This window comes from Haemaphysalis longicornis, unplaced genomic scaffold, assembly GCF_048455015.1.
Source record: "Haemaphysalis longicornis isolate Haplotype H1 unplaced genomic scaffold, Haemaphysalis longicornis Haplotype H1 scaffold_1, whole genome shotgun sequence".
Classification (NCBI taxonomy): Eukaryota; Metazoa; Arthropoda; class Arachnida; order Ixodida; family Ixodidae; genus Haemaphysalis; species Haemaphysalis longicornis.
The window spans coordinates 216,977,072-217,002,133 of NW_027526203.1; the positions used below are offsets into that span (position 1 = coordinate 216,977,072).

The 25,062-nt window shown below is 47.8% G+C and overlaps 1 protein-coding gene across 1 annotated transcript; it reads left to right on the forward strand.

Annotated features, from left to right (window-relative positions):
• Positions 1 to 586: 586 nt before the first annotated feature.
• LOC144157499 (beta-1,3-galactosyltransferase 5-like) lies at positions 587 to 22,137 on the forward strand. The gene is made up of 4 exons (XM_077688425.1): positions 587 to 928; positions 19,223 to 19,467; positions 21,125 to 21,353; positions 21,934 to 22,137. The coding sequence occupies exons 1-4, from the start codon at positions 587 to 589 to the stop codon at positions 22,135 to 22,137; spliced, it is 1,020 nt and encodes a 339-aa protein (XP_077544551.1).
• The last annotated feature ends 2,925 nt before the right edge of the window (positions 22,138 to 25,062 follow it).

A 25,062-nucleotide genomic window follows, 5' to 3' on the forward strand; every position in this document is an offset into this window, starting at 1 on the left:
GATTTACCATAGAGATTTACCATTCACTCGCTTTGTTGCACTGGCGCTGCTGCCATAAGTTTCCTTTTCAAGCCGAAAAACAGTTTACATCAGGAGTCATCGCTTGCAATGAAGCCATCACCACCGGTAATTAAAATGTTTTAAGCGCAATTTCGCAGTTTTTTTTTCTCTTAAAAATAGCATTCCATCGGAAATGTTTGAACGTTTTGTAGTTTTTGCCCGCCCTGACGAATATTTATCAAGGAGGAAGGGGAGCCGCGCTGATTCTTTTATTTTTTTTTTTTTTTGCTTTTCTTTCGAAATCTGAAATTCTGCGAATAGTTGAAGTAATTCGCACTTAGTAACTTCCCACGCAGTAACCCAAAGTACGCCAACATAGAGTGCGCTTGCCAAACACTGAATAAGGGTCAGTGAAGGGCCGACTAAAGAGCTGCGACCTGACGTCCACGAAAGATCCATCCACGCGATCGGCCAATCTAGATGACTGGTTCCCTGTTTGATCCGCACCCTATCGCGTGCCATCACGGCATTGCGAGCTCTCGAGTGGCGGGCCGAGCACAACCGCACGTGACGACGGCTCCCGCAGATGGCGTGGGTGATGGGCAGGCCCGTGCAGCGGCTGGTCAAGTACACGGTGGCCACCATATGGTCCATCCTCGCCCTCTGCTCGCTCAACTACGCGCTGCTTCGCTTCTGCACGAGCGACATGAGCTGGCACGAACGGCAGCGGCACCAGACGCGGGTCGTGGTGGGCGCCCGCGGATTCCTGCTGCGGCCGCGCGCCTCCTGCCCGCGCTACGTGGCCATCGTGGTCTGCAGCGCCGTGGAGAACAGCGAGCAGCGCGCGGTCATACGCGACACCTGGGGCCGCGACGCCAGGACCAGGAAATCGCGCACCTTCTTCATCGTCGGACGCCCGGACGACACGGTGCGCAATCGTGAATGAAGTCGACGTAGGTCGAAATAGACGTGTGTATACGTCGAAGTAGACGTACGTCGGCGAAAACGACAATGAGAGAGCATTTGATTGTCCCGGCATGATAGAAAACTGCCTTCAAGCACTGTTGCAAAGTTTAATCCAGTCCGTGATGGGTGAGCGGTCTCGAATGACGCCATCTTACCTAATATGCTCAAACGTCACCCTGTGCCTTCCTGCTGCTGATAAAAAGAATGATTAGTGGCCATTCCACACGGGGCCGGTAAATGTCCAGCGAAGCTGTATAAGATAAACGTACCAGATTGAACATTAGAGGTTAGAGAATGTACGTACATGTAAGTATTTTTCTTAATAAAACTTGGAAGGTCTAAAGTGTCACCCTAGCAGACAAACATGGGGCTGTCAGTTTCCGTCCCGTAGAAGCCCGTGTATTGACAGCAGACGGGTATTCTGTATCGCTTAGTAGTTCGCTCAGCTGTTAACTAAATGTGTGATAGGTAAATGAAACTAGGTGTAACGATAGAGCTGTCTTCGCGGCCAGTCGTCATATAATTGTTTTTGGGAAAGTTTTCATTAAGCGACAGTCACAGCCGTTTTTCGATGAGCATCCTTGATGTAGTTGGTTTTATCACAAGCGGTTTTTGCCGCCCCATATTTGTTGGCGGACACGAAAACTCCATGGAGCGCTAGCCATAAACAGCTTCGGCCTTAAAAGGTAAAGGTCCCTACAGAATTTAAAAGAACCCTGCAAAACTTTTTCCAACCTTTTTTTTAAAAAAAATCGAAACTGCTTTAAGCACGCTGTCAACAAACGCATTCAGTATTTACATTAGGTGACTATAAAGGACTGCAGTCAAGTAATACCGCTCTACGTCCATCAGGAAACTTGGAAACTTCTCCAAAGGTTTCCCCTCTTTCTTGGTCTGGGCATAGTTAGCGGTAATTCAAGCGGTATCACGGCTTGGCTAGCTTGTTTTCTATTGCACCAACAAGCACATTCTATAGCCCCTGTAAAGAAAGTCTTCACAAAAGCAACTGCTTGGCACTGCTTGATAGTCTTGACACGTGTCAAGACTATCAAGCAGTGCCATCCTCTCCTGTCACAGTGCTTCCAGGCACGAAGGAAAGAGTGAGCACAGTTTCTCGGAATTGTTGCACAGTTCCTTTCACCAAGCATTTGCTGCGCCACACGTCATCACTGCAGACTCCGTGTTTGCGTTCAGGGTTGCCAGGTATGGTGGTTTGTCGCCAAACTGGCGACTTTTCGAGATTCGTGGCGGCAGAAATTTCAGTGTGGCTACTTGGCTACTTTCTGGCTCCTTTGAGCATTGGTGATTTAATTATTACCGGGCCACTCGGAAGCCCCACTTTCCACAAAAAGTGTCTATCATGACCTTCCAGTGCACTTCAGCCGTCGAGACAAACTGAACAAACGGAACAAAACAAACTTTCAGGCAGATGACGGCGAATACACCACCGCAGAGCGCTACTTACCGGCACAAATCGGAATTTGCGTTTCTGTTTACGAGTTTACGAGTAGGTTACAAAAGCTTGAGATTTCAGGCAGAGTGGGGGGAAGTGTGTATGATAATGTATGGTAGCCACGGAAACGGAGCAATTTCTCCGTTGCCACGGGGATGTAAAGAGGCAGCGAAAGGGGTAAAACATGGTGTGCAGCGAACGCCCGTTTTAAGTCCTTCTTATTCTTTGAATGATTTACCTAAACTTGCATATTTTAGCTTTTTTGTAGACAGTAGTCAACCGCTGTCGCTTTATCGCACCACAGCCAACGAATAAAGTTTGTTATACTGTTTTCTACTGCTCGTAATTTGTGCAGTTTTCCCGCGAAGGTAATCAAAAAGTACTTACTAGCATTACCTTGCTGAAAATGGAGACCTTTCTGGCTCCTTTTCAAACATTCACTTTAAGGTGGCGAATTTTTCTGCTACATTTGGCAATTTCCCCGTGACTTTTCCTTCTGAGGAATGGCAACCCTCCTTGCATTGATGTCCTCGTTAGACGTATCCGCCACAGGCACAGCAAGGGCCTCTTCAGGACGGCAATGTTCGCCTAGAATTAACCCCGCCAATGCACTAACCGTATTCTCGCTGCGTTTCTTTAATTTTTCGCTTTCCCTCCAGTCGCGCGGATGCCCCGTCAAGACTTCTATGTTCCGTCCGCAGAGTCACCCGCGGTGGCGGTCACTGCGAAAGTTCGTTTTAACAGAAGGGTACGTGTGAAGTTCGTCTTCAAAGGATTTTTTTCTCAGTGGATTTTCGCTATGGTATTGTATAGAGGGGAATCTGGATAAAGGAAGTTCGTTTTAACCGGCATTTACTCTCACGGAACTGCTGGTTAGAACCCGTCGTTATAATGGTTATAACTAGCGGTGGGGTTTTATTCTTCATTCCTTTTATTTCGACGTCCCTTTTTCTGTCACAATATCGACAAGAGAGACTTCGTTCTTATTCTTGAATACGTACTGACTACCGATTTTATTTTTATTGAATGGGTTTGCTTGATTTTCGCCCTATTTATAGCAGAACCCACCGAAAACTAAATTTTGGCAAGTTCCTAGTTGAAATTCGTATTCTACGAAAGCTAGAGGACGCCGCCAGAAATTGTTGTTATGTACTTTGCTCATGACACTCCTATTTTTGCAATGGTGCCGTTAGAGACACGCTGTCAAAAAGGGCATGTAATCAAACGTACAATGATGCGATACTGCTTCAACTAAATTTCTCAAACGGCAGCAGATAGAACGTTTAATTATCAAGATTCACGTTCTTCATTTTTCTTTTTTTTCTTTGGTGGATTTCTGTGGGTGCACTTGATGTTTCAGTTCCGTACTTAATTTGGCTTTTCACAGAAACGAGTCGTAGTCGTTATCAAGCTGGGATTAATATTTCACCAGCTGTCATTTGCTGTTTACTTCATCTTGAATTATGCCTGATCGTACTGCCAAGCATAAGGGCTTACTATGCTCGCCACCAAAGTTCCTTTTAGTTTTAGAGCTAATAACGCTCGGTGTGCTTCTATGGTGTCTCTTTCACTCTCCCACTATTTTCTATTTTTTCACTCATTTCCGTTCCATCTGTGTTTTATCTGGCGAGTTCGTTTGTGACTTCACTTCATTTCTACATCTTAATATCCACAATCAGTTTGAATATTTATTTGCGATTTATTTTGTTTGATTTATGTCTGTATGTACCTTCGTTTGTTTGATTTATGTCTGTATGTACCTTCGTTTGTTTGATTTATGTCTGTATTTTTGTTTGTTTGTTTGTTTGTGTTTGTTTGTTTGTTTGTTTGTTTGTTTGTTTGTTTGTTTGTTTGTTTGTTTGTTTGTTTGTTTGTTTGTTTGTTTGTTTGTTTGTTTGTTTGTTTGTTTGCATTACCTCAGAGACATGTTTCCAGGGTTTTACATTAATTTCATGAAGCCGCAGCTCACCAAAATTCCCAAATGTTTAATTTAATTTTCAGTGAATGAATGTATGCATTCCTCAATCTATTCCGCAGACAAAACCCTACAACATTAAGAACAAGCACCTGTAATTCGCCCTGCGACAATATGAGCGACCTGTGCAACAACACTTGAATTTTCCTTTGGCTGACACAATGACAGCAGCAAAAAGGCGAATCAATTCTGCCGGTTAAAAGGTATGAAAATTGAGCTCCATGTTAAGTGGATGAAACAAAAATCACGAGCTTAGGTCACTGAACTGAAAGGGCAGCAAGCATCGGCCGGTGATATTTAGTTGGAGTAGTTCAAGAAAACACGTTGACGCAGACGGAGGAAGCCGGCGGTGGAGTTGACGTCAGCAGACCGTAGCAATTGAATGACGTGCTTCATAGCGTCAAGTGAGTACGAACCCGCTGCAGTACACAGGTCATCCTCTAGGTCTGCCATCCTCAAAAAAAAAATAAAATCAGCTTGTTCATGATCAACTTTGCCTTCGAAGCCACAGGCGAGGCCCATTTTGATGCTGTGAGTCACCTGCTGGAACTTTTGCTTTGGATCGACTTTAAACAGAAATTCCGGGTCATCTCCACTAACGTGAAACCTGGGGAGGAGCGAAGCTCACAGTGTATCAGTGTATTCTTGGCGCCTTGGCGTTTTTGCCCATGGATATGAAACCGTTGGGGAGTAGAGGTATACAGCTTTGATGCAACAGTCTCGTGTCTTTGAAGCACAAAGTGTTCTAGCCCAATGCGTTGGAAAACGAGTGTCCCAGTGTGCTCTTTTAGTACGCGTTATGTTCTAACGCGATGTGTTGGAAAACTAGTGTCCCGGTGGTTTAGGGCTGTGACGACATGAAACGAGATATGACGACGACAGGAGACGCCTACAGCCCAAGCCTCTAAGGGGCTTTGCCCCTATAAACTTGCAGACCCTTTCGGTGAAAACTAAGTTGTGAAAAACGACTCCGGCATTCGCCTATCGTTTTGTTTTTCTGCTTTATTGACTCCTAAAAGCTCTATCTTGGTCTACATAGACGCGAAAATTTTGGTCTCTTTTCTGGTTGTATTTAAGTCACTCGAAACAGCCACCTGACTACAATGAAAGGGCGCTTGAAACTGAAGTCTATGTAGGCAGGACAGTTCAAAGCTACTGAAACTGCAGGCATTGATCAGACATGTTCACAACATTGAGCCTAAAAAAAACCTCATGCAGATATGAGGCATAATGTACGTACAAAAGTTGAAGTACCAGCGTTATTTAAATTAAGAATACTTTATAGATAGGCATTTACGATATCAAATAAAAAAGACGTTAAATCTCCACCCACCGCCCACAGTCTCGCAATCGATGAAATGATGAAAACATTTCCAGCGGTGTTGGAGAGAGCGAGTAAAAGCAAACTTTAAAGGGACACTGAAGTGAATTTGTCAAGCTCCCGTTTTTGCTTGCACTGCGTAGACTGGCTCAAATTAGCACACTTTTCATCGTTTATCCGGTTGACAAATCCGTAATTATTTTACAAAGCGCGAAAGAAGAAAACCTACCATGCGCGGTTTGCGGGGGCCGCACCAACTAAGGCTGTGACGTTGGGAGGAGGGGACACCGTGATTGGACGATGCCCAAGGTTAGCAATCAAACAGGTTTCGGTTTCGGTTTCGGTTCTGTAAAACACAACCAATGTCGTTGTTGGATGGCCATTCTCAACATCTCTGTAATCATCGTACCGCGCTTCTGCCATGTTGTCGGCTGTAAAATGCATAAGATAAGCCTCCCAGGACGGCTTGGAATCGTAGCATTCACTAGCCGAGGCCTACGCAGTGCATGAACGCCCTCCGCGTCCCCGCAGACGCTCAAATGCCATACGCTTTTCCCCTATATTTGGAGCTTGCCTCACTCATGCCTGTATCGTAAAAAGCGTGTTCGCACCAGGCCAAGGGTCTGTTGATTCTGGCCTGTGCCCACTGCCCGCAAGCAGTCGGTGCTTATGGCGACAGCACGCCAACGAGAACTCGCTAGCGCGCCAGTGCCAGCCTGCGCGCGTTCTGTGAACTAGTTTCTGGAGCAATGAACGTTGCGGCCCAAAAAAAGGTGAACTCAGTATAGAAAACATCGGCCGAAAACAAAAAAGTCAACTTAAAAAAATGTACCCTCGGGGATTCGAACTTGTGACTTGCAGAACACTTGCGCGGACATACCTAGCGCTCCAAACCACTCGGCCACGGGCTTTTTTTTTCCTTTATTTCCAAACAAGCACCGCTTTTACAAACATAAACATCAGTGTCACAACAAACCCATACTAAAACATAAAATTGCTGCTACCGCTCTGGGATACAGCGCTGATGGCTAAAATATTTTTGTCTTTGTTAGCCCTTCCACTTGTGACAGCCATTCCGGAACACTTTGTTTGGCCTTTTTCAATTCAACAAACGAAACAATAGCCTCCTGAAAATACTCTCTGACTGGGCGCGCGTCAATGTCCGAGTGACGGACTGCCAGCCGACACCTCCATATGCTGTGCAGGCCCAATAACATTATTAGATCTAGCGTTAAACCCTCCTCATCATGTTCAACGGACAAATACCGGATGCCATGGGCATCGACTGGCAGTTCTTTTTTCAACGTACGCTGCAGCACATCCCAGAAGAATACACCATCCCAACAGTCGATGAAGACATGTTCAATGGTTTCCGGTTTCTTGCACACTGTTCTGTTCCCCTGTTCCCCCCATGGCATAAAGAGGCCCTTTTCTTGCATCCATGTCTTGACAAGGAGTGTTCCGGTATGTAATTTAAAGAAAAACGTTTTAATCCCTGGTGCAACTGGCATTTTCTTGAGCCGCTTTAACACATCTCGACCAGGGCCTGCTGAGTACGTTATTCTGTACAACGGAACCGGGAGAACTGTATCACAAAGATCACCATACAGTCGCTTTCTTGAAACTGCACTCAGATAATCCAACTAAAATCGCACAGCTAGAAAACGAAATGACTCAACAACTTCTTTTAGGTAGCCACGTATACCTCCCGGCAAACATAATGTCGTAACTATAAACTCTGGCAGAACCCTGCCTAATCTAATTTGACAAACCGTGCGCAAAAACGGGTCTTTAACATCCCGCAAAAAAAGAAAACGGTTTACCAACTGACGTAAAAAGAAATGCGTTAACCCTAAACCCCCATCACGAACGCGCCGAAAGAGGTTCGTACGACTGGTTCGTTCCCAGGACGAACCCCAAATAAATACTGCAAAAACACGGTGCAGCTTTTGAACATTTGCCCGTGAACAATGGATTACTTGCAATACATACCAAAGTTTGCTCACCATGAATAGGTTGCAAACCGTTGCGCGAGCAAAGATGGACAAATTTGTGCCCTTTCACTTCTCTGCCTTCTCTCGTAGCTCAACAGCTTGTTTCTGCAAATAAGGGTCACTATCGGTATAATACTCTAGCGGCACGCCAAGGTACTTCACGGGTGTCGTTACCCACTGGATATTCTTAAATACCACCGGTGTTGTACTCCACTATCCATGCCATATTCCCAGGCACTTGTCCCAGTTCACGGCGCATCCACTCACATGACAAAACCATTTCACTAAGTTAACGATTGAGCGACGCTTTCTTGATCTACGCAGAAAATAGCAATATCGTCTGCGTAAGCTAAAACTCGTACCTCGGCTGCATGAAGTTGAAATCCCTTGACAGTTTCATTTCTCATTATGGTTAAACACAAGGACTCAATGTATATGCAGAAGAGGAGAGGTGACAGAGGACACCCCTGCCTCACCGACCTCTGCACTTCTATGCGCCTTCCCAACACCTTGTTAACAATTATTCTGGTCATACACTTGTTGTAGGCCATGCGAACACCTTCTAGGATAACAGAGCCGATGTTAACGTGCTCTAATACTGCCATAAGCCCATCGTGTGGCACGCGTTCGAACGCTTTATCGAGGTCCACTTGTAGAGTTGCTACACCGGTATGCATCACATCACAGCTCTCGAGTACACTCCGAACCTTGTGTATGTTCGTGACAATTGATCGTCCTTTTATCCCACATGTTTGATGCGGTCCCACTATGATGCCAATAACAGTCTGTAACCTTTTAGCCAGTATTTTCATTAGTATTTTGTAGTCAACGTTAGTTAAGCTTATTGGGCGGTACGACGTCACCTGACGAAGTTTGACAGTGTCTTCTGTTTTAGGAATTAAAATGGTGTGCGCAGCCGAAAACGACGGTGGCAGCACCCCTAACATAAAAGCTTCTCTAAATACTGCCGTTAACACAGGGGATATCTCATGTTTAAGGAACTTATAAAAAGCCGCACTCAAGCCATCAGGACCTGGTGACTTTCCCAGGTTTAGGTTATTAATCGCTTCTTTCACTTCCTCTACCGTGGTGGGGGATTCTAATAGTACCCTTGTTTCGTCATCGATTTTTGGCAGCAGAGATACAAATTCACGTTCAAACTTCTCAAGTTGAATAGCGCTTCGCGAAAACAAGGCACTGTAGTGCTCAAAAAAAGCACGTTCTATGTCTATGTTTTCGCCGCTGACTACGCCTTTGTACTCAATTTCTGTTATTTCGTTGCGGCGAGCGTATCTTTTTTCTGTCCCCAGTGCTCTCTTGGTGGGCATTTCGCCCGCTATCAATTTTTCCGCTCACGCGCGCTGCGTGATAACGTTCGGCGTCTATCAGCTCAAGTTTTGCTTTTGTGGCCTTTATCTCATCTTTACACGACCCCGGGACTTGGCTTTCTTCTTCCAACATTGCCTGCAAACAAGTTCGCAGGAAGCTTTCTTGCTTTTTTGTCTTTCCTTCTTAATAGCGGTTCCTCTTTCGATTGCTTGCATTTTTGTTTCTTGCTTAAAGTGCTCCCATTGAACTGCTAATTTTTCGCTGCTACTATTACCAATATTTTCTACAGTTGCTCTTACTTGCTGCATAAAAAGATCGTCCTCTAACAGTTTATCGTAAATTTCCATAGATCCCATGTAAATTAACTTCTGTTTTCGTTTTTACTTCCCAGACAAAACGATACTAAGCAGTGGTCGGAGAACGAAACAGAGCGCACGCTGTAGTCACAACACCATGGCAGCAGCTCAGCTGAAATATACGCCCTATCCAAGCGGGCGTGACTAGCCCCTTGAAAATGCGTATAATGTACATCTCTTCCACTGCTAACACACTCTCCCACGTCCTCTAAACCAAGATCGTTCACCATTTCACATAATAAAGTTGTGCTTACGTCACGATAGGGTGTGCTGCTGGTTTTGTCTCGTGCGGAGCATACACAGTTAAAGTCACCCATTAACACTGTGTATCGATCACCACTGCAGTATTTTCTGATTTCCTCGAAAAAATCGCGTCTTTCTTGGACTCTTGTTGGTGCATAAACACAAATCCCTCGCCACTGGCTTGTTGAAAAAGCAAAGTCACAAACTACGAAACATCCGTTTAGGCACACTGTGACATTTTGGACTACCACCCCTAACGACTTGCGAATCAGGAGAACACACCCCGCCGACATTCCAACCGCGTGACTAACACATGCATAATAGTGTGCTGTAAAGGGACGCACCATACAGTCGGTCTGATCCTCACTTTCGACTTTCGTCTCCTGTATGGCGACGACGTCTAGGTCTCGCTCCGTAACCATGCGGTACAGCTGATTCTGCTTTCGCTTAGCTGAAAGTCCTCGTGCATTGAGGGTAGCTATTCGAAAGGGCTTACAGAGGGCCGTCATTTTGGAGGGACCAGACCAAGTGTAAAGTGCTTACGATCGGCCACGGGCGAACGCTGCCGACTTTGGAAATAAAAGGTATATAATGTATAATCAGTTTACACTTTTATTTAGTTCTAGCATTCCAAGCAGCTTAGGTGACTATTTGTTGTTTTGCGCTCGTGCAGTAAGCATCCCCCAAGTTTCCACAATATCTCACGTCTAGCAATTGCATGTCTCAGACGGAAAAGCGTTCGCAGATGCGTAGTCGTGCTGCTGGCCGCTGTGCTTGTTCGCCCAGCGCAAAAACGTGCTTCCCGCACCCTAGTTTTCCGCTGTACGGTAAAAAAAAATCGCGCCAATCCACCCCGTGAATGTGGTAAGGAAAGCAAAGCTGTAAACGGCACCCATAACGATTACTCATGCAACGTCACTTAAAATCACTCACATCGCTCTACAAATAGCAAAACCAGAGAGAAGTGAAATGCACTTAACCACACCATTTATTACTTCAAAGAGATATTCTTGGTAAGGTTAAATCAATGCATGATGCATGAACGGTGTTTGGTTGAGTTGTATTGGTGTAGCACAAGAGTGGAAACTTTTTTTTATAAAATCAAAGTAAGCTCCAACCCGGTGTTAGACGATCTGACTTCTCCGTCTCTGCGCCGCGGACGGAGGCGACGAGACTTGAGGCTGAGAAGGAGGAGGAAGAAATACTTCTGTTCAGATTTCTGAACGGCCCAGAGTGCAGCCCTGCGGAGTGATTCCTTCTTCTGTGGGGCCCATATGCAGTCCGCGCGGCCTGTGTTCTGTCCACCCGCTGAAGCTGGGTAGGTAGACAGGGCTTGGACAGCAGCATCTCCCATTGCTCTTGTTGGGTAGTTGACGGAAAGAGAGGCGTGGGCTCAGGGCTAAAGTCGCACACCCCGATTATGGGGCGGAATATTCCTACTTCTGAGAAAAATTTACATTCAGCGTCGTAGCGATTCGGATGCATTACGTGAAGACGCGTAGGCTGTGGGAAGGAGCCCGGATTGTATAAGCCGTAGGGTAGTTTGTTGTTCTCTGGAAAGGTCAGGGTAAGGCGAAGGTACGGTCTGTCTCAGAAGGCGATAATGCTGGATTATCTCCCTGGACGTGACAAGCGGGTGACTGTCCTCGTGCAGCTCCATAGCACGGGAGGTAAAAGCGCAGGCTTGTTGGGTGGGCGTATTTGTTGCCCTCCATTGAAGCGTGAGGCGGTGTCCAGATGAGCTGAATGGAACCGTTTGGGGAGTGGTTTTTTAGCACGCCCAGTGCAGGTCAGGACACCCAACCCGACTGGTAATTCCAGTAGGCTTGCTGGGAATCGGTGACTACCCTCCGACCCCCGGTTGAGTGAGAGCCAAGGTGATGGCTGCCTCTTCTGCTGCCGTCACTTGTTGGGTCCTAAGCGAGGTACACGCAAGGAGGTTGGTTCTGGAGGTAGCCACGATGATGGCGTGTTGCTGCCCTCGATGTTTGGAGAAATCTGTGTAGATAACTGCATGAGCCCCACAGAGGGTGGTGTTTAGCGCTTGCGCCCGTGCTTTTCGTTGAGCCTCGTCATGTGAGGGGTTCATATTTCTAAGCAAAGGGAGCATGTTTAGTTTTAGTCGCCAAGAGTCTCGGAGTACGTCAAGCGGAGTGACATTCTGGGCTGCCCAGCCAATCTGGTGAAGCATGCGGTTACCCACCGCAGTTCTGAGTCGGACCTTCTGGTTAGAAAGATGGCCTTCTATCAGCTCTTCCACCATGTTGTGGAGCCCGTGCTAAGCAGCCTCAGTGTGGACGCACTCATGAGAAGACCAATGGCCTGCTCAACCGCATTTCTAATCATTATATAAAGCATCTCTATGTCTTCCTCGTCGAGAAGAAGATAGGGGTTTGTCGTAAGTGACTCTCGAGAGGACAAAAGCTTCAATTAATCGAAACGTACCGGATTCTTTTAGGCCTCCTTTCTTGGTGGCAACTCGCCTGGCCATGTGTATGATTAGATTAATGCTGTTTTTGAGGCGCTGCAAGGAGACGTCACTCTTGGTGTTGGCCTGGAAATGTAGGCCCAGGATCTTGATGCTGGGGTTTGGAGTGATGGCCTGGTCGTCAAGGAGTATTTGAATGTATTCCTCGATTTGGCGTGAGGGCGGACGACAAGGAGCTGTGATTTTTTACGTGAACACTGGAGGCCACAAGCTTTAGCCCATTGGCGTACTAGAAGTGAGATGCCATGCATTGGTGTGAGCTTCCTTTAATGTTTGTAACTCTTAGCACATGAGCAAGGTGCGCACAGGGCCGCTAGACGGGCGTGAGGGGTCGTGTGACGCTTTCACGTGGCATTCAGCGAGAAGGCAGGGGGTAAACCCGTAGATGTGCTTGGTCAGTACACCATTTGTCTTCCCTAGTTCGCTTGGGCTCGTAGCTAAATCGGTAAGACAACGGGCTCTCCCTTCGTTAGTCTATTTGTTCCAGGTTCGATTCCCGGCGGTGCCAGTAATTTCTTTTATTTGTTCGCTGGAGTTTTCTGGTGACACCAACGGTCGCGAAAGAACCCTTGGGGGGTAGAGGTAGAAAGCTTTGCTTTAAAATATCAGTTGATTTTATTTCCTTGGTACCTATATTGACTTCGCTAACTCTTCTCCCGCCTTCAAGAGGCCTTATAGTTTCCTACTGGCGTACCAGTCAGCGAAGCGTCGCATGTGCGCTTGTGCAGCGCTTGTGTGAAGCGACCTTCACTTGGAGCTAGATACAGTGTACAAACTAACCAAGTAAAGAAAGGCACATTCTTCCATTCACAAAAGTGTCCTGGCTTCGTTTCAACTGAGCGAACGAATTGCGACGACCCGTCGGCGGCCGGCGGACGAAACGCTGGGCCGACTCACTCTGTCTGAGGGCCGGGGAGCTAGTAGCGCAGCCAATTGCGAGCTCGGCTCCTCCCGACGTCACACGAAAACGCCACAGGAAATGGGCGAGCGTAATGAGAGGAGGATAGCATTTTCTAATTAATTTTTCTACTAATTAAACTCGCGTAAACGCGCACAGAGTGGTCGAAACATGGCCTGGGGACTCCGGACTACAATTTGCGCTAGTAATCCCGCAATGTTTACGTATCACTTCAGTGTCTCTGTAAAAGAAAAGATGCCGGGTCAAGCTACTCCAAAAAAAAAAGGTAACAAAAATACACGCACTGTGCCAATAGATGGCGCCAGAGCAACGCGAACGCGGGAAAATTAAATCGAATTCAACAAACCTCTGTTGCATTCGTCACGGTGGAGTGAAGGGGAATAACGTGAGGGGTGAACGGGGAGATAGTGTAAATAGCTACGTGGAACGGACGACGGAAGACTACAGCCTATCGACAACATTTGCACCAATGCAAGCAGATGCGCGGCCATCTTTTTACGGCATATGAAAGTTGAAACCCAAGCGATAACTAGAATAACCTGTTCAACTTTCTTCTAAGCATGTGCAGTTTACTTGCTCCGCTATTCCCCCTGTCACGACCGTAAAAGATGGGGTAGCCTTCTGTCTTGCTCAATAACGTGAAGTTTTTCCTGCGAAATCTTACCAACTTCTAATTAAACACTGCATTACCCGCTTCAGGCGTCATAAATATGTTAACCTTCTTACCCCCCCCCCCATTTTGTTGTCAATGTTGTCAATAAGCATTTATAAACGTTCCTTTGATGGAAATTCGCAATTTCCGGCATGTCTAGTTTCTTCAAAGGTAGGTGGCTCAGTGGCTAAGGCGTTGCGCTGCTGAGCACGAGGTCGCGGTTTCGATTCCCGGCCGCGGCGGCCGCTTTTCTGATGGAGGCGAAAAGCAAAAACGCCCGTGTGTACGAGATTTCGGCGCACGTTAAAGATCCCCAGGTGGTCAAAATTGATCCGGAGCCCTCCACTACGGCGCGCCTCATCGCCTTCGTTGCGTCGGCGCGTTCAACCCCACAATCAATCAATCATCAATTCTTCAAAGGTATCAATGACCTACCCACGTGCCACCGCACTTAAGCTCGAGTACCTCCGAAAGCATATGCTTGAGCTGCTTCCTGACTTCCTCCTGAGTCACTGTGTCGATCAGCCCCAGTGTTCTAAGCAGTGTACGTTCTAATGCGCAATTATTCTTTGCCGTATATATCACTCTAAAAAATAGCCGCAGCTGGTCTTCACCGTAACGCCCCAGGAGGACCAATCAGCGTGACCAATGAGTGAATTTAGCGAATGACGCGGCCAAGCATGCGATTATAGTACAAAAAAAATTACGCCCACCTCCCCTCGCGGGAACCCTGTGTAGATGCGACGCATCGTGGGTTTCCCTCGGCGTTTCCGTTGGGTTGATTCTCCCATCGCGTGAAACGTGCCATGAACGCGTACGATGCATTTCCGTCTACTACGGGGTTCCCGCATCCCGTGCACGTCGCTTCGCAGCCTCATCGTCGGTGGTGCTAGCAGTTCTGTTATTGGGCTGGCCGGTGCTTGCTGCGGTTGCGCCGACCCTCGCGATAGCAGGCTTGTTAGTCTCCATTCAAAGCAGCGTTGGACATCGGAGCACCGGCGCTGGAACGACGAAGCGGAGCGGCGCAGGTACCGCGTTGTATACCCCCGCATAACGGTGAGGGGAGTGAGAGAGAGCAGCGCATGCGCATGCGTTAACCGAGCGCTAGCGCGCGCCGACGCACAGCTGGCATTGCGAGGAGCGAGCGCTAACCCGCAGATAACGCTGCGGTGAGAGCGGCGGAGAGCGCATGCGCAGCTGGCGAGGACAACGACGACGCCAGATGCATGCATGGACAAGGCGGGTGAATGAGATGCGTCGCATCTAATAGAATATGCGCTGAGACAGCAGCGCACATGCACTGCTTGCGCTAATGTCCCAGCGCAGATTCTAATTCTTACTCTAATCACATTCTAAGCCTCGTAATTCGCTAAATACACACAATTGGTCACGCTGATTGGTCCTCCTGGGGCGCCGTGGTAAAGCCCAGCTGCGGAAATTTCTTAGAGTGTACCCCAGACCAGGGACCACGTAGCATCTTTCATCTGCACAAAAATGCATAATCGGCAAAGTTAAAACATTCAATCGTTACAATAGTGCAGATTCAGAGTATCGGATGAAGAAAATAAAAAAAGAATTAAAAGTACCATAAATTAACGGACGAAACGCATGTGCACCACCCAGCACGATGCAGGCGATAATAAGCTCGAAAAAACAAAGCGAAAAAAGAAAAGAAATGTAAAAAACCCCCCAACCGTGTAACGCCCTGCACCTCCAAAAAAATCTTGGGAACTTTGCACTCATGCACAAGACTTGAATAGCGAAACTGTTGTAGGTACTTTAGGTAGCTTTAAGTAGCACGCCCTGTACTTAGTAGGTACTTTACTTTAAGTAGTAGGCACTTTAAGTAGCACGCCCTGACTTTCGGTTCACGGCCACTTCCACGTCCATGCGAACTATCCGCGGCCGGGCCATGCCGAGAACTGCGAATACGTTGCGCGCGAGGTATTTTGTACTATACTGAGCGACGATGCGAGCTCTAGGGCGAAGGGCTCTCCTACGATGCTGAGCGCATGAGCACGCTACTCTAGAGTGCTGCGGCGGCCGCTATCACGTGTCTTTTCGTTGTAGAGTGGGTAATGCGACCGCTGCACGACGCCTACATGATAACGTTCCTTGCTGGGAGTTTTCGACACGCACGAACCCCGAACTTACGGCCAGTAACAACAGCTCCGCTGTTAAAATGCATAATATAATTTCGGGAGGTAGCCCAGTTAATCGTTACAATATTTAAAATGGCGATAATTGGTCAAATTGAAAAAAATTTCAAATGAAGATGAACTGCGTAGGAATGCTTACCGATTAGAAGACAATTCTCCGAATCTCTGTGCGTATTTTAAGGGGAAGCTTTCTATGTCTCACTGATTCGTCCGTGAAGGCCGAAAAAGCAATACAGAAAAGCCAACTTTCTCTGACGATGATGATGATCGTGGAAACGCCCCAAGAAAAAAAACGCTTCCCGTGTTCGGAATCTAAAATGGGTCGCTCGCTTTACGGAGTCGTCATCTATACAATTGCACCATTTAGACCAAGCCAAAGCAGTTTAGATTTGGAGAGTGGTGCGTGGACGTGCAAACGTAGAAAAATCAGGCACCACTCCTTCTAACGACGACTATGGTTCAGCACGAATCTTTCTTCGCGCAAAATCAAACGACGAAGGGTCAAAGTCAAAGTCCGTGCGATTAAAAGTCCAAACCGCGTGCGAGTCAAAGTTCAAACTCACACGACAACTCAGGAATCCCTCACGATAAAGCTTCGCGTTCAACCATCGTTGTCGTTAGACGGAGGAGTGCATGATTTCCTTCGAAATAAAGCATTCGTAGGTAAACATTCAACAGGTTATCTGTGTATGCTCGAAATTCACGCGCCGAGGCAGATACTCTCTACATCCCTGTATGGCCGCACGACGCGGGTTTTGAACTCAAGGCTGTTTTGGGCCTTCGGTCAGGCCCATGCTGCAGGCTGCACAGCCTAGCAGAGCTATGTTGGTTTTTCTGCGGAGCACTGGTCTAGACGAAGTGCTGTAGCACTACTTCATTGCGAGGCTTATGTGCTTCCCCATAACACTCATTTGTTTATTTGTTTATTTGTTTGTTTGTTTGTTTGTTTGTTTGTTTGTTTGTTTGTTTGATTGTTTGTTTGTTTGTTTGTTTGTTTGTTTGTTTGTTTGTTTGTTTGTTTGTTTGTTTGTTTGTTTGTTTGTTTGTTTTACTGCGAAGCAGTATATCTCTAAACCAGCCAAGAAAATTTTCCAACCTGGGCCCGAATGGAGAAGCGGAGCGCGAGCCCGTCGTCTTGCCGACTAAGCGACGCCCCCACGTAGATATGGGGAGACAGACAGTGGTTTATATTCAGCGTCTGGGGAGGGGGAGGGCGCTTTTTGGAGGTGACACATGAAAGAGATGACGCCCTAGTCGCGCGTGCCACCCTCCGCCTCACCCTTCTAAAGACGCTCCTCTCCGCTTTCTTTCTGCCAACGCTGCCGTGTTAGGGACGCCACCCCGGCAAATCCCAGGTAACGGCCTGCAGAGTCTCTGGTCTCACTTCTTGTAGAGCCACGTTGTACAAGTGACGCCACATGGGTAATCGCTGTGGGTTTTGTTTACAGCTTCGCAGTCCAACCACATTCACATCGTGGATTGGAGCCAATTTTTGCCTGTCTGTTTGTATGCTTGTTTGTTTGTTTATAACGTATATTAGATGCGACTGCATCTCATTCACTCGCCTTGTCCCTCCATAAGGCGTTGTTGTTGTCCGTCCACACCCCTCCCGCATTCTCCTCGCCGCGCGAGCTGCGCTCTCCGCCGCTCTCCGCCACTCACCCCCTCTCCTCTCCGATAGCGAACACTCTCTCGCGAGGGGCATTGGATTGGATTCGATTGGGTTGGGTTGGCTTGGATTGGATTGGATTAAAGTGGATTGTGTTGGATTATGTTGCGTCATAGCCGCGCCACGTTGCGTCATAGCCGCGGTCGTTCCAGCACCGACGTTCCGATTTCCGTCGATTTCCGTCGATGCTATCGCCCGCGCAACCGTAACAAGCACCGATCACTGTGATAACAGGAATGCTAGCACCACTGAAAACAAGGCTGCGAAGCGGTGTGAACGTGATGCTGAACGCAAACGATTGAAGCGAGCAGCCGATTCCGAACTTCGTAAACGTGATATCGAACGCAAACGGTTGAAGCGAGCAGCCGATGCTGAACTTCGTCAACGTGAAGCCGCTGCCGTACGCGAGAAGCGAGCGGCCGATGCTGAACTTCGTCAGCGTGAAGCCGCTGCCGTACGCGAGAAGCGAGCAGCCGATGCTGAACTTCGTCAGCGTGAAGCCGCCCAAGATGCGTCGCATCTCCACAGGGTTCCCCTCGCGGGAAGGTGGGGTCATTTTTTTAAGTGCGAATGCACTTTATAAGCGACCCCAAACCATCCACCGCCGGCGGCGGCGTCGGCGTCCGCAGTGCTCCTCTATATTTAAAAAAGAAACAGCATCCGGCGCCAGGTTTCGATCCGAGGACTTTGCGGCCGCAGCGCGACGCTCTACCGACCAAGCCACGGACGCGACGTGATATCAATGTTAGTGACGCGCCTTATATCTTTAACGCATTCAAACTACGTCGTCAGCGGCGTGCGTTGGCGACTCAGCGGCGTTATAGCGGCTTGATAACTGCGTGGTGTACACGTGATACTACAAACCCGATGGAAGAGATGGAAGAGAAGGCGGCGAGGCGGTGGGCTGCGGGGGCCGAGCGCAAGCGCCGCAAGCGGGCCGACAACCGTGCATTCGCACTTTCACATTCTCCCCCTCGGGGAAATGCGGGGGAATTTTTTAGTTTACTTTTCTCGTGTGGCTTAGCAAGAATGGCTCGGATAGCCTCGCATTCACCATTAAACGAATTATCTGTATCATTCCACCCGCCTCCACAATCTCATTCAGTTGTTTTGTTGGTGAGGGGGGGGGGGGATATTAAATCGGTGTAATGTAAAATCCGCAGCTGATGAACTCGCTGAATTCACGAAAGTTTCACGTTTTGCGCACAGTCATGCGATGCAGTTGTTTCAACCTAATTTTATTTTTTGATCTCGGCTGATCAAACGACGAAACTGTTCTTTACGGGTGAAGACCAGCGTGTCCAGGTATATTTCAGAATGACATTTTCGCTGACGGACCCGCTCTAAAAAATTATTCTGCTCCCCCCCCCCCCTATTTGCACACGACCCTACGGGCGCAATCTCCCCTCCCTACCTGCGGACCCTCCCCTAATAGTTTTCTGGCACAGACGCCAACTCATAAATCTTTGAATATTCCACCAGCAGTTTTCCAGCTCATTGTAACGCCTGTATTTCTTTCTTGTCTCTGCTTTGTGATTACCGTAACTATGTAACTAAACTCTTCGACGTGATACATCAGCGAGCCGGGATAATAATTCGGCTCAAAATAAAAAGAAACATCGTGGCGGGGAATGGTAGAGATTCCAAATTTGGCGGACGGCGCACGTTGATCCATCCTTCGCCCTTCCTTTCATGCAGCCCAGCGGCAAAATCCTGCAAGATCAGGTGGCAAGTGAGAGCGCCCAGTACGGCGACGTCATCCAGGCGGACTTCAGGGACACGTACCGAAACCTAACGCTCAAGTCCATGTTCCTGCTCAAGTGGGCCTACATGTACTGCGCAGCCACCCGATTTGTCATGAAGGCGGATGACGACATCTTCGTCAACGTCCGCAACCTGCTGCTTTTCCTGAGGATCCAAGGAAGCCGGCGGCTCCGCACGCGGTGAGGGAACTCGAGGCATCCAGGGGGCTCGTCTCGCCTTCTTCCCATTCACTATTCCCTGCTCAGCTTGCTGTGCTGCAGACACTGGTGTCCCGGAAGACAAGTTGGTTATAGTTATTTGGAGATGGGCTGCCCGTAGTGATTTTAGTCCCCAGACTACGGATCACACGAAGTTTTAAACAGGGGTGTTGCGCGCCGAAGCTATGCACCAGGAACGCTGCCTAGAAGGCTATGCAATAACTTACACCACCGGCGGCTCTGAAACGTGCTCCTAAATCTCGTATGAACACGAGCATTCTTGTTTTTCGTCTTTCGGAGGAAAACGCGCTGCACTGCCGGCAGTCCAGCCCTCCGCCTCGTGATGAGTAGCGCAACGCCTTGGCCACTGATCCATCAGAGCAGGCACATGTAGTTCCCGTGGTCTATTTCTCTGCACAGCCCGTCACTAACGACTACCAAGTTCCCAGTATACTCGTCAATGTCGACAGTGAAGCAGTGGCGCCTTTGTGTCTGTATGGTGCTTTCGCAGTGACTAATGGTGGCAGTCATGTTGGACCTTCAGTGCTTCCCGAGTTTAAGTCAAAGGCAAAACATATCGGTTGCTATATAGAAGTACGAGGAATAATTATATTAATTGTCAGGAATCAGTTTCAAAATTGATCTTATTTCTATAGAAAACTAAGCAGGCAATGAGTCTAATCTGCACAAGCTTCCTTTCCTTTAATTCTGCATGGAGAAAGCAGGTCATTTGGACAGATTGTGTTATTGAGGAATGCGAATGATCGAAAACAGTCACATCTCAGTGGGACTATGGCGCTGTCTTATGGCAGCTTAAACTATGGAGAGAAATATATGTTAGTTTAGTACGGAGCTTAACTTCATTAGACGGAACGTAAAGAGCAGTGGATTAGCCGTGCAACAGTGTAATGAGGATGCGTTGCCTGCACTATTCTAAAGCATTAAAACGTTGGGTCTGAATATATCTGAACTTGCTTTATTCTGCGAAAATAGGGATATCCTAATATGAAATCCCGATCCTTCAAATTATCTCTGCGTAAAAGTGTTCTGGACACTTATCACAATCACCAAATACATGGCAGGAAGGACGCTGGCATGTAGGGAAAAGACACAGGGGGTAACATCCAACCCGCCAGATTATTAATATGTTGTGAAATCCACCTTCGCCCGTTTAAAAAAAAAATCATGCTATGGAGGCACATGCCAACGTTGCGCTCACGCCTAAGAGAGCATACAGCCCTAATTACTGAAAAAAAAAATGTTTCAGAGACACGGTACGTCGGGATCAACCTGCCGAGTACGGCGCACTACGTACAGCCCTCGCTGCAGGAGCTGCCTGCTTCTACTCCTCACAACACCGAGGAATATGGCGGCGCCCACAATACCGGCATCTCCAGTCGGCCGTTGGGCATTAATGATTTCCCATACACAACTCATAAGAAGTGCTTACGTGTCCTCGGAGCTTTCGAGTTAAGTCATGCCTACGGAGCCTTGTCAGCCGGCGGCTTGCTCGCTTGGTCTTATACTTATTGGACATTCGTGTGGGCTGTGGCTAATCCACCCGCCAGAAGATTTCAAGAGCGCACGTGTCATAGCTATATTTTAAGCTGACGTCGCCTGACGTGCTGTCCCCTTGTAGGCCCTTTCTGGCTGGCAACATATACCTTACCGGTGAGCCGGAACGTGAACTGGGGTCAAAGGCCTACTTGCCGGCGTCGGTCTTCGCTTCGGAAATCCTGCCCCAGTATGTTTCGGGCCCTGCGTACGTGATGTCCAAGGACGCCGTGCGGCCGCTGTTCACGGAGGCACTTGTGACGCCATTTCTCTACCTAGAGGACGTCTTCATCACCGGCATCGTGGCCCCCAAGGTGCGCCTTGAGTTTGCCACGCCACACTCTTCCTATGCGTGGCTCGTATTCTCGAGGCCTTACTCCTTCCCGCGACTACACTTTTGGATCTGATGGCTTGCTGCGCGAATTGTTGCCCGTATCTCTCGCTACTGCCAACGTTTCTTGGTTTCAGCCGTTAGATGCGATGGATTCTTGCTATACCACCTCCGACGAGGTGGGTGGGGGTGACTCCGGCGACTACATTCCACAAAGAGAGCCATCCACTTCATAGACATCCGAAGAGTCCATAAGCGCCCTCTACCCCTGACCTATGAGTGGGTTTAGCTGGTTAAAAGCAAAATACTTCTCACCCGCAGCGACGGTGGGGCGTATAAGGATTTCTGGTGCTCTCCAGTGTAAATGGGGGGCTCTTTCGCTGGCTGTTGATACTGTATTTGTGGGGGAGATGAAAAAAATATCCCAAACGGCTCGGCAGTTTTGGATCTACAATCAGCGGGAAACACTCCGGCTAGTGCAATACTTTTGACTCTTCCCTTTACATTTAGATATATGATGCATGTTGCGGCGGTAATTCCCTTTGCCGTCGTGTTGCGCGCAGGTGGATGTGGAGCTAGTGAACAGTCCGTGCTTTTCCTGCTGCGCGAAGCTTGGGGACATCTGCAAGTACCGCAACACCATTACGGCCCACAGCTTACCACCGGACACAATGACCAGTGTTTGGCACGATGTGCGCAATGCCAGCGCAAAATGCCAGCCCCTTCCAGCGAACTCCCCGTTTGCCTCTTGTTACGTCCGTCACTAGTCACTCTGTACCAAAGGAGCTTGGTCGGAACATCTTACTAACATCTTGCATGAGTGCGGATTTGTATGCACAGGTTTTACTTGTTATTTCTGAATCATCCTGATATTCATAATGGCACTAGCCGGACTAAGCGTTCGGCCACTCGCACGCAAAATCTGCATAACGATAGCGTTTTAATTTTGCAATAGCGCGTATCAGAATTCAAAGCGACTCAGACGAAAAATAACAGTACTTACGGTCTTCCTGATCAGCTTGGTTGCGCAATGCTGCAGTTAATAAACGTGTAAATGGATTATGTGGGTAAGAGTAGCTATTTCCGCGTGATGGTGCTCCAGGAGATTTTTCATGCTGAGAAAACTGTAGGCAGTTCCACGCAGGGAGAAATCCGGGAGAGACAGCTGCTAACTGGGTAAATGTGGGAACCGCACTGTTCCTACTCATCTCTGCATTCAGTGAAGTTGATACGTGCGCGCCGGCACGTCTTTGCTTTGGCTGTACTTAGTAGGCATCACGCAAATGTGTTTTCCACTACTTTTTTTACGGACGCAATATTTTATGAAAAAAATAATGTCAGGAAATAAATCAGTTAGGAATCTCGTATTTTGACCTCCAAAAGTGCAAACTGATGATGATGGTTTGATTTTAATGGCGCAAGGCCGACACGGGCAATGAGCGCCAAACACAAAGTTATTTGATGAGGAGAGAACACGAAATAAAATCAGTTAAAAAAAACTATGAGTACGGCTGGTGTAAAGGCGAGGGTGAAGAACAAGAGTGGTTTAAGAATAAATAAGGTGGCTGGTGTATAGGACCAGGGGTAAAACTATGGGTGGTATGAGATGAGTTGTAAAAAGTGAACTTCTGATAGGAACTCAAAGGTGCGCTGAACAGATAGATTGATTGTGGGGTTTAACGCGCCGACGCAACGCAGGCGATGAGGCGCGCCGTAGTGGAGGGCTTTGGATTAATTTTGACCACCTGGGGTTCTTTATCGTGCGCCGAAATCTCGTACACACGGGCGTTTTTGCTTTTCGCCTCCATCAGAAAAGCGGCCGCCGCGGCCGGGAATCGAACCCGCGACCTCGTGCTCAGCAGCGCAACGTCTTAGCCACTGAGCCACCGCGGCGGGTGGTGCGCTGAACAGAAAACATGGCATCGTCTCCTAAGAAGTATGACGGGTGTGGTGGAATATGTCGTGTGTGTAGTTGTGGGAAGTGTTTTCGTCGTGTAATGTCGAGTGCCTTACATTGTATGAGGATGTGGATCACAGATAGGGCCTCTCCGCACCTGCTGCACAGAGGTCTTGGAGATCCAGTGAGCAGGTGCGAGTGCGTTGCGTGCGTGTGCCCTATCCGTAATCTAGCCAAGGCGACTTCTATGTATCTGTTGCGTGTATCGGAGGTGTACGGTCCCAAGTGTGGTTTTATTACGTGTAACTTGTTGTCTGTTTGTTCACTCCAATGTGTTTGCCATGTTTTGCGAAGTTGTTGTTTGATGTGTGGCTTCACGTCGGTGTAAGGTAATGTGGTTATGTCTACTGCATTCGAGAGTGTAACAGCAGCGGCCATTCGATCCGCGGCTTCGTTCCCGGCTGTACCACAGTGGCCAGGGACCCAGCAAAGGACGAGTTCAAATTTGTGGACATAAACCGACATCATACCTTTGATGATAAGATTTACAACATGATTTTTTGAAGACTTTGTTGATCACAATGCCCGCACAACACTGAGGGAATCTGTATAGATAATGGATTGTGGGGTGTGGCTTTGGAGTATATCATTAACAACAAGAAGTACACCATAAGCCTCTGCCGTAAAGATACTAGTATGATTATTCAGAGTTCTGGTGACATTAAGGCCGGGCCCATGCGCCGCGCAGGACACAGAGGTGGAAGTCTTAGAGGCATCCGTATAAAATTCAGAATAATGATACTTATCCTGCAAATACAAGACGTGCTGCTCAATTGCACATGTGGGAGCTCGGTTTTTATCTACATGTGTGAAAGATGTGTCGCATGACACAGGGCGGAGATGCCATGGTGCTATGAAATCTGTTACAGAACTTTGGATGGTGTCTAAAAAGGAGACAGCAAGCTCTGACGCTTCCTCTCTAACTCTGTAAGAGAAGGGCGCAGACAACGATGGTCGATTTAAAAGGAGTTCAGTCATGGAGTTATCATGAAAAACTGATTTAAAAGGATGGAGAGGCATGGATGAAATTTTAAAAGCATAAAGGAGGTCTGTGTATGCTCGCTGACGTTGTAGGTTTCATTTGTTGCACTCTACATACAGGCTTTTAACTGGACTAGTTCGGAAGGCACCACACGACAAGCGGAGCCCTAGATGAAGCACAGGGTCCAGCAATCTGAGGGATGTTTAAGTGGCTGACCCATAGACAACGCTACCATAGTCCAGTCGTGAACCTATTAGGCTGGTAAAAACACGTAAAAGAAGTTGTTTATCAGCACCAAAAGAGATGTGCGACAGAACCTTCAGGACATTCATTGTTTTTAAGCATTTATGTTTTATAGTTGTTTTATGTGTGGGATGAATGTGAGCTTTTCGTCAAAGATTACACCTAAAAACTTGTGTTCCTTTTTGACAGGAATAGAGGCACCGTGGAGTCGAATGTCTGGATCCGGCCGAATGCCACGCCTGTTAGAAAACAGAACACAAGTGCACTTTCCTGGATTAAATTTAAAACCGTTGCTATCTGCCCAGCCGGCTAGCTTGTTCACACCAAGCTGCACTTGGCGCTCGCAGATAGACAAGTTACACGATTTGAAGGAGAGTTGAACATCGTCTACATAGATTGAACAGGAGATCGAGGGTGGCAGTGCCTTCTGAAGAGAATTCATTTTTACAATAAACAAAGTGCAACTCAAAACACCACCTTGCGGCACGCCGTTTTCCTGCACATGAACCC

What these genes read in the sequence shown, in the direction of transcription:
- LOC144157499 (XM_077688425.1), top strand. Translation starts at nt 587, where the DNA reads ATGGCGTGGGTGATGGGCAGGCCCGTGCAGCGGCTGGTCAAGTACACG. An exon ending in AGCCGGCGGCTCCGCACGCG is followed by an intron (nt 19,468 to 21,124) that starts GTGAGGGAACTC and finishes GTCCCCTTGTAG; the next exon opens with GCCCTTTCTGGCTGGCAACA. An exon ending in CCGGCATCGTGGCCCCCAAG is followed by an intron (nt 21,354 to 21,933) that starts GTGCGCCTTGAG and finishes TGTTGCGCGCAG; the next exon opens with GTGGATGTGGAGCTAGTGAA.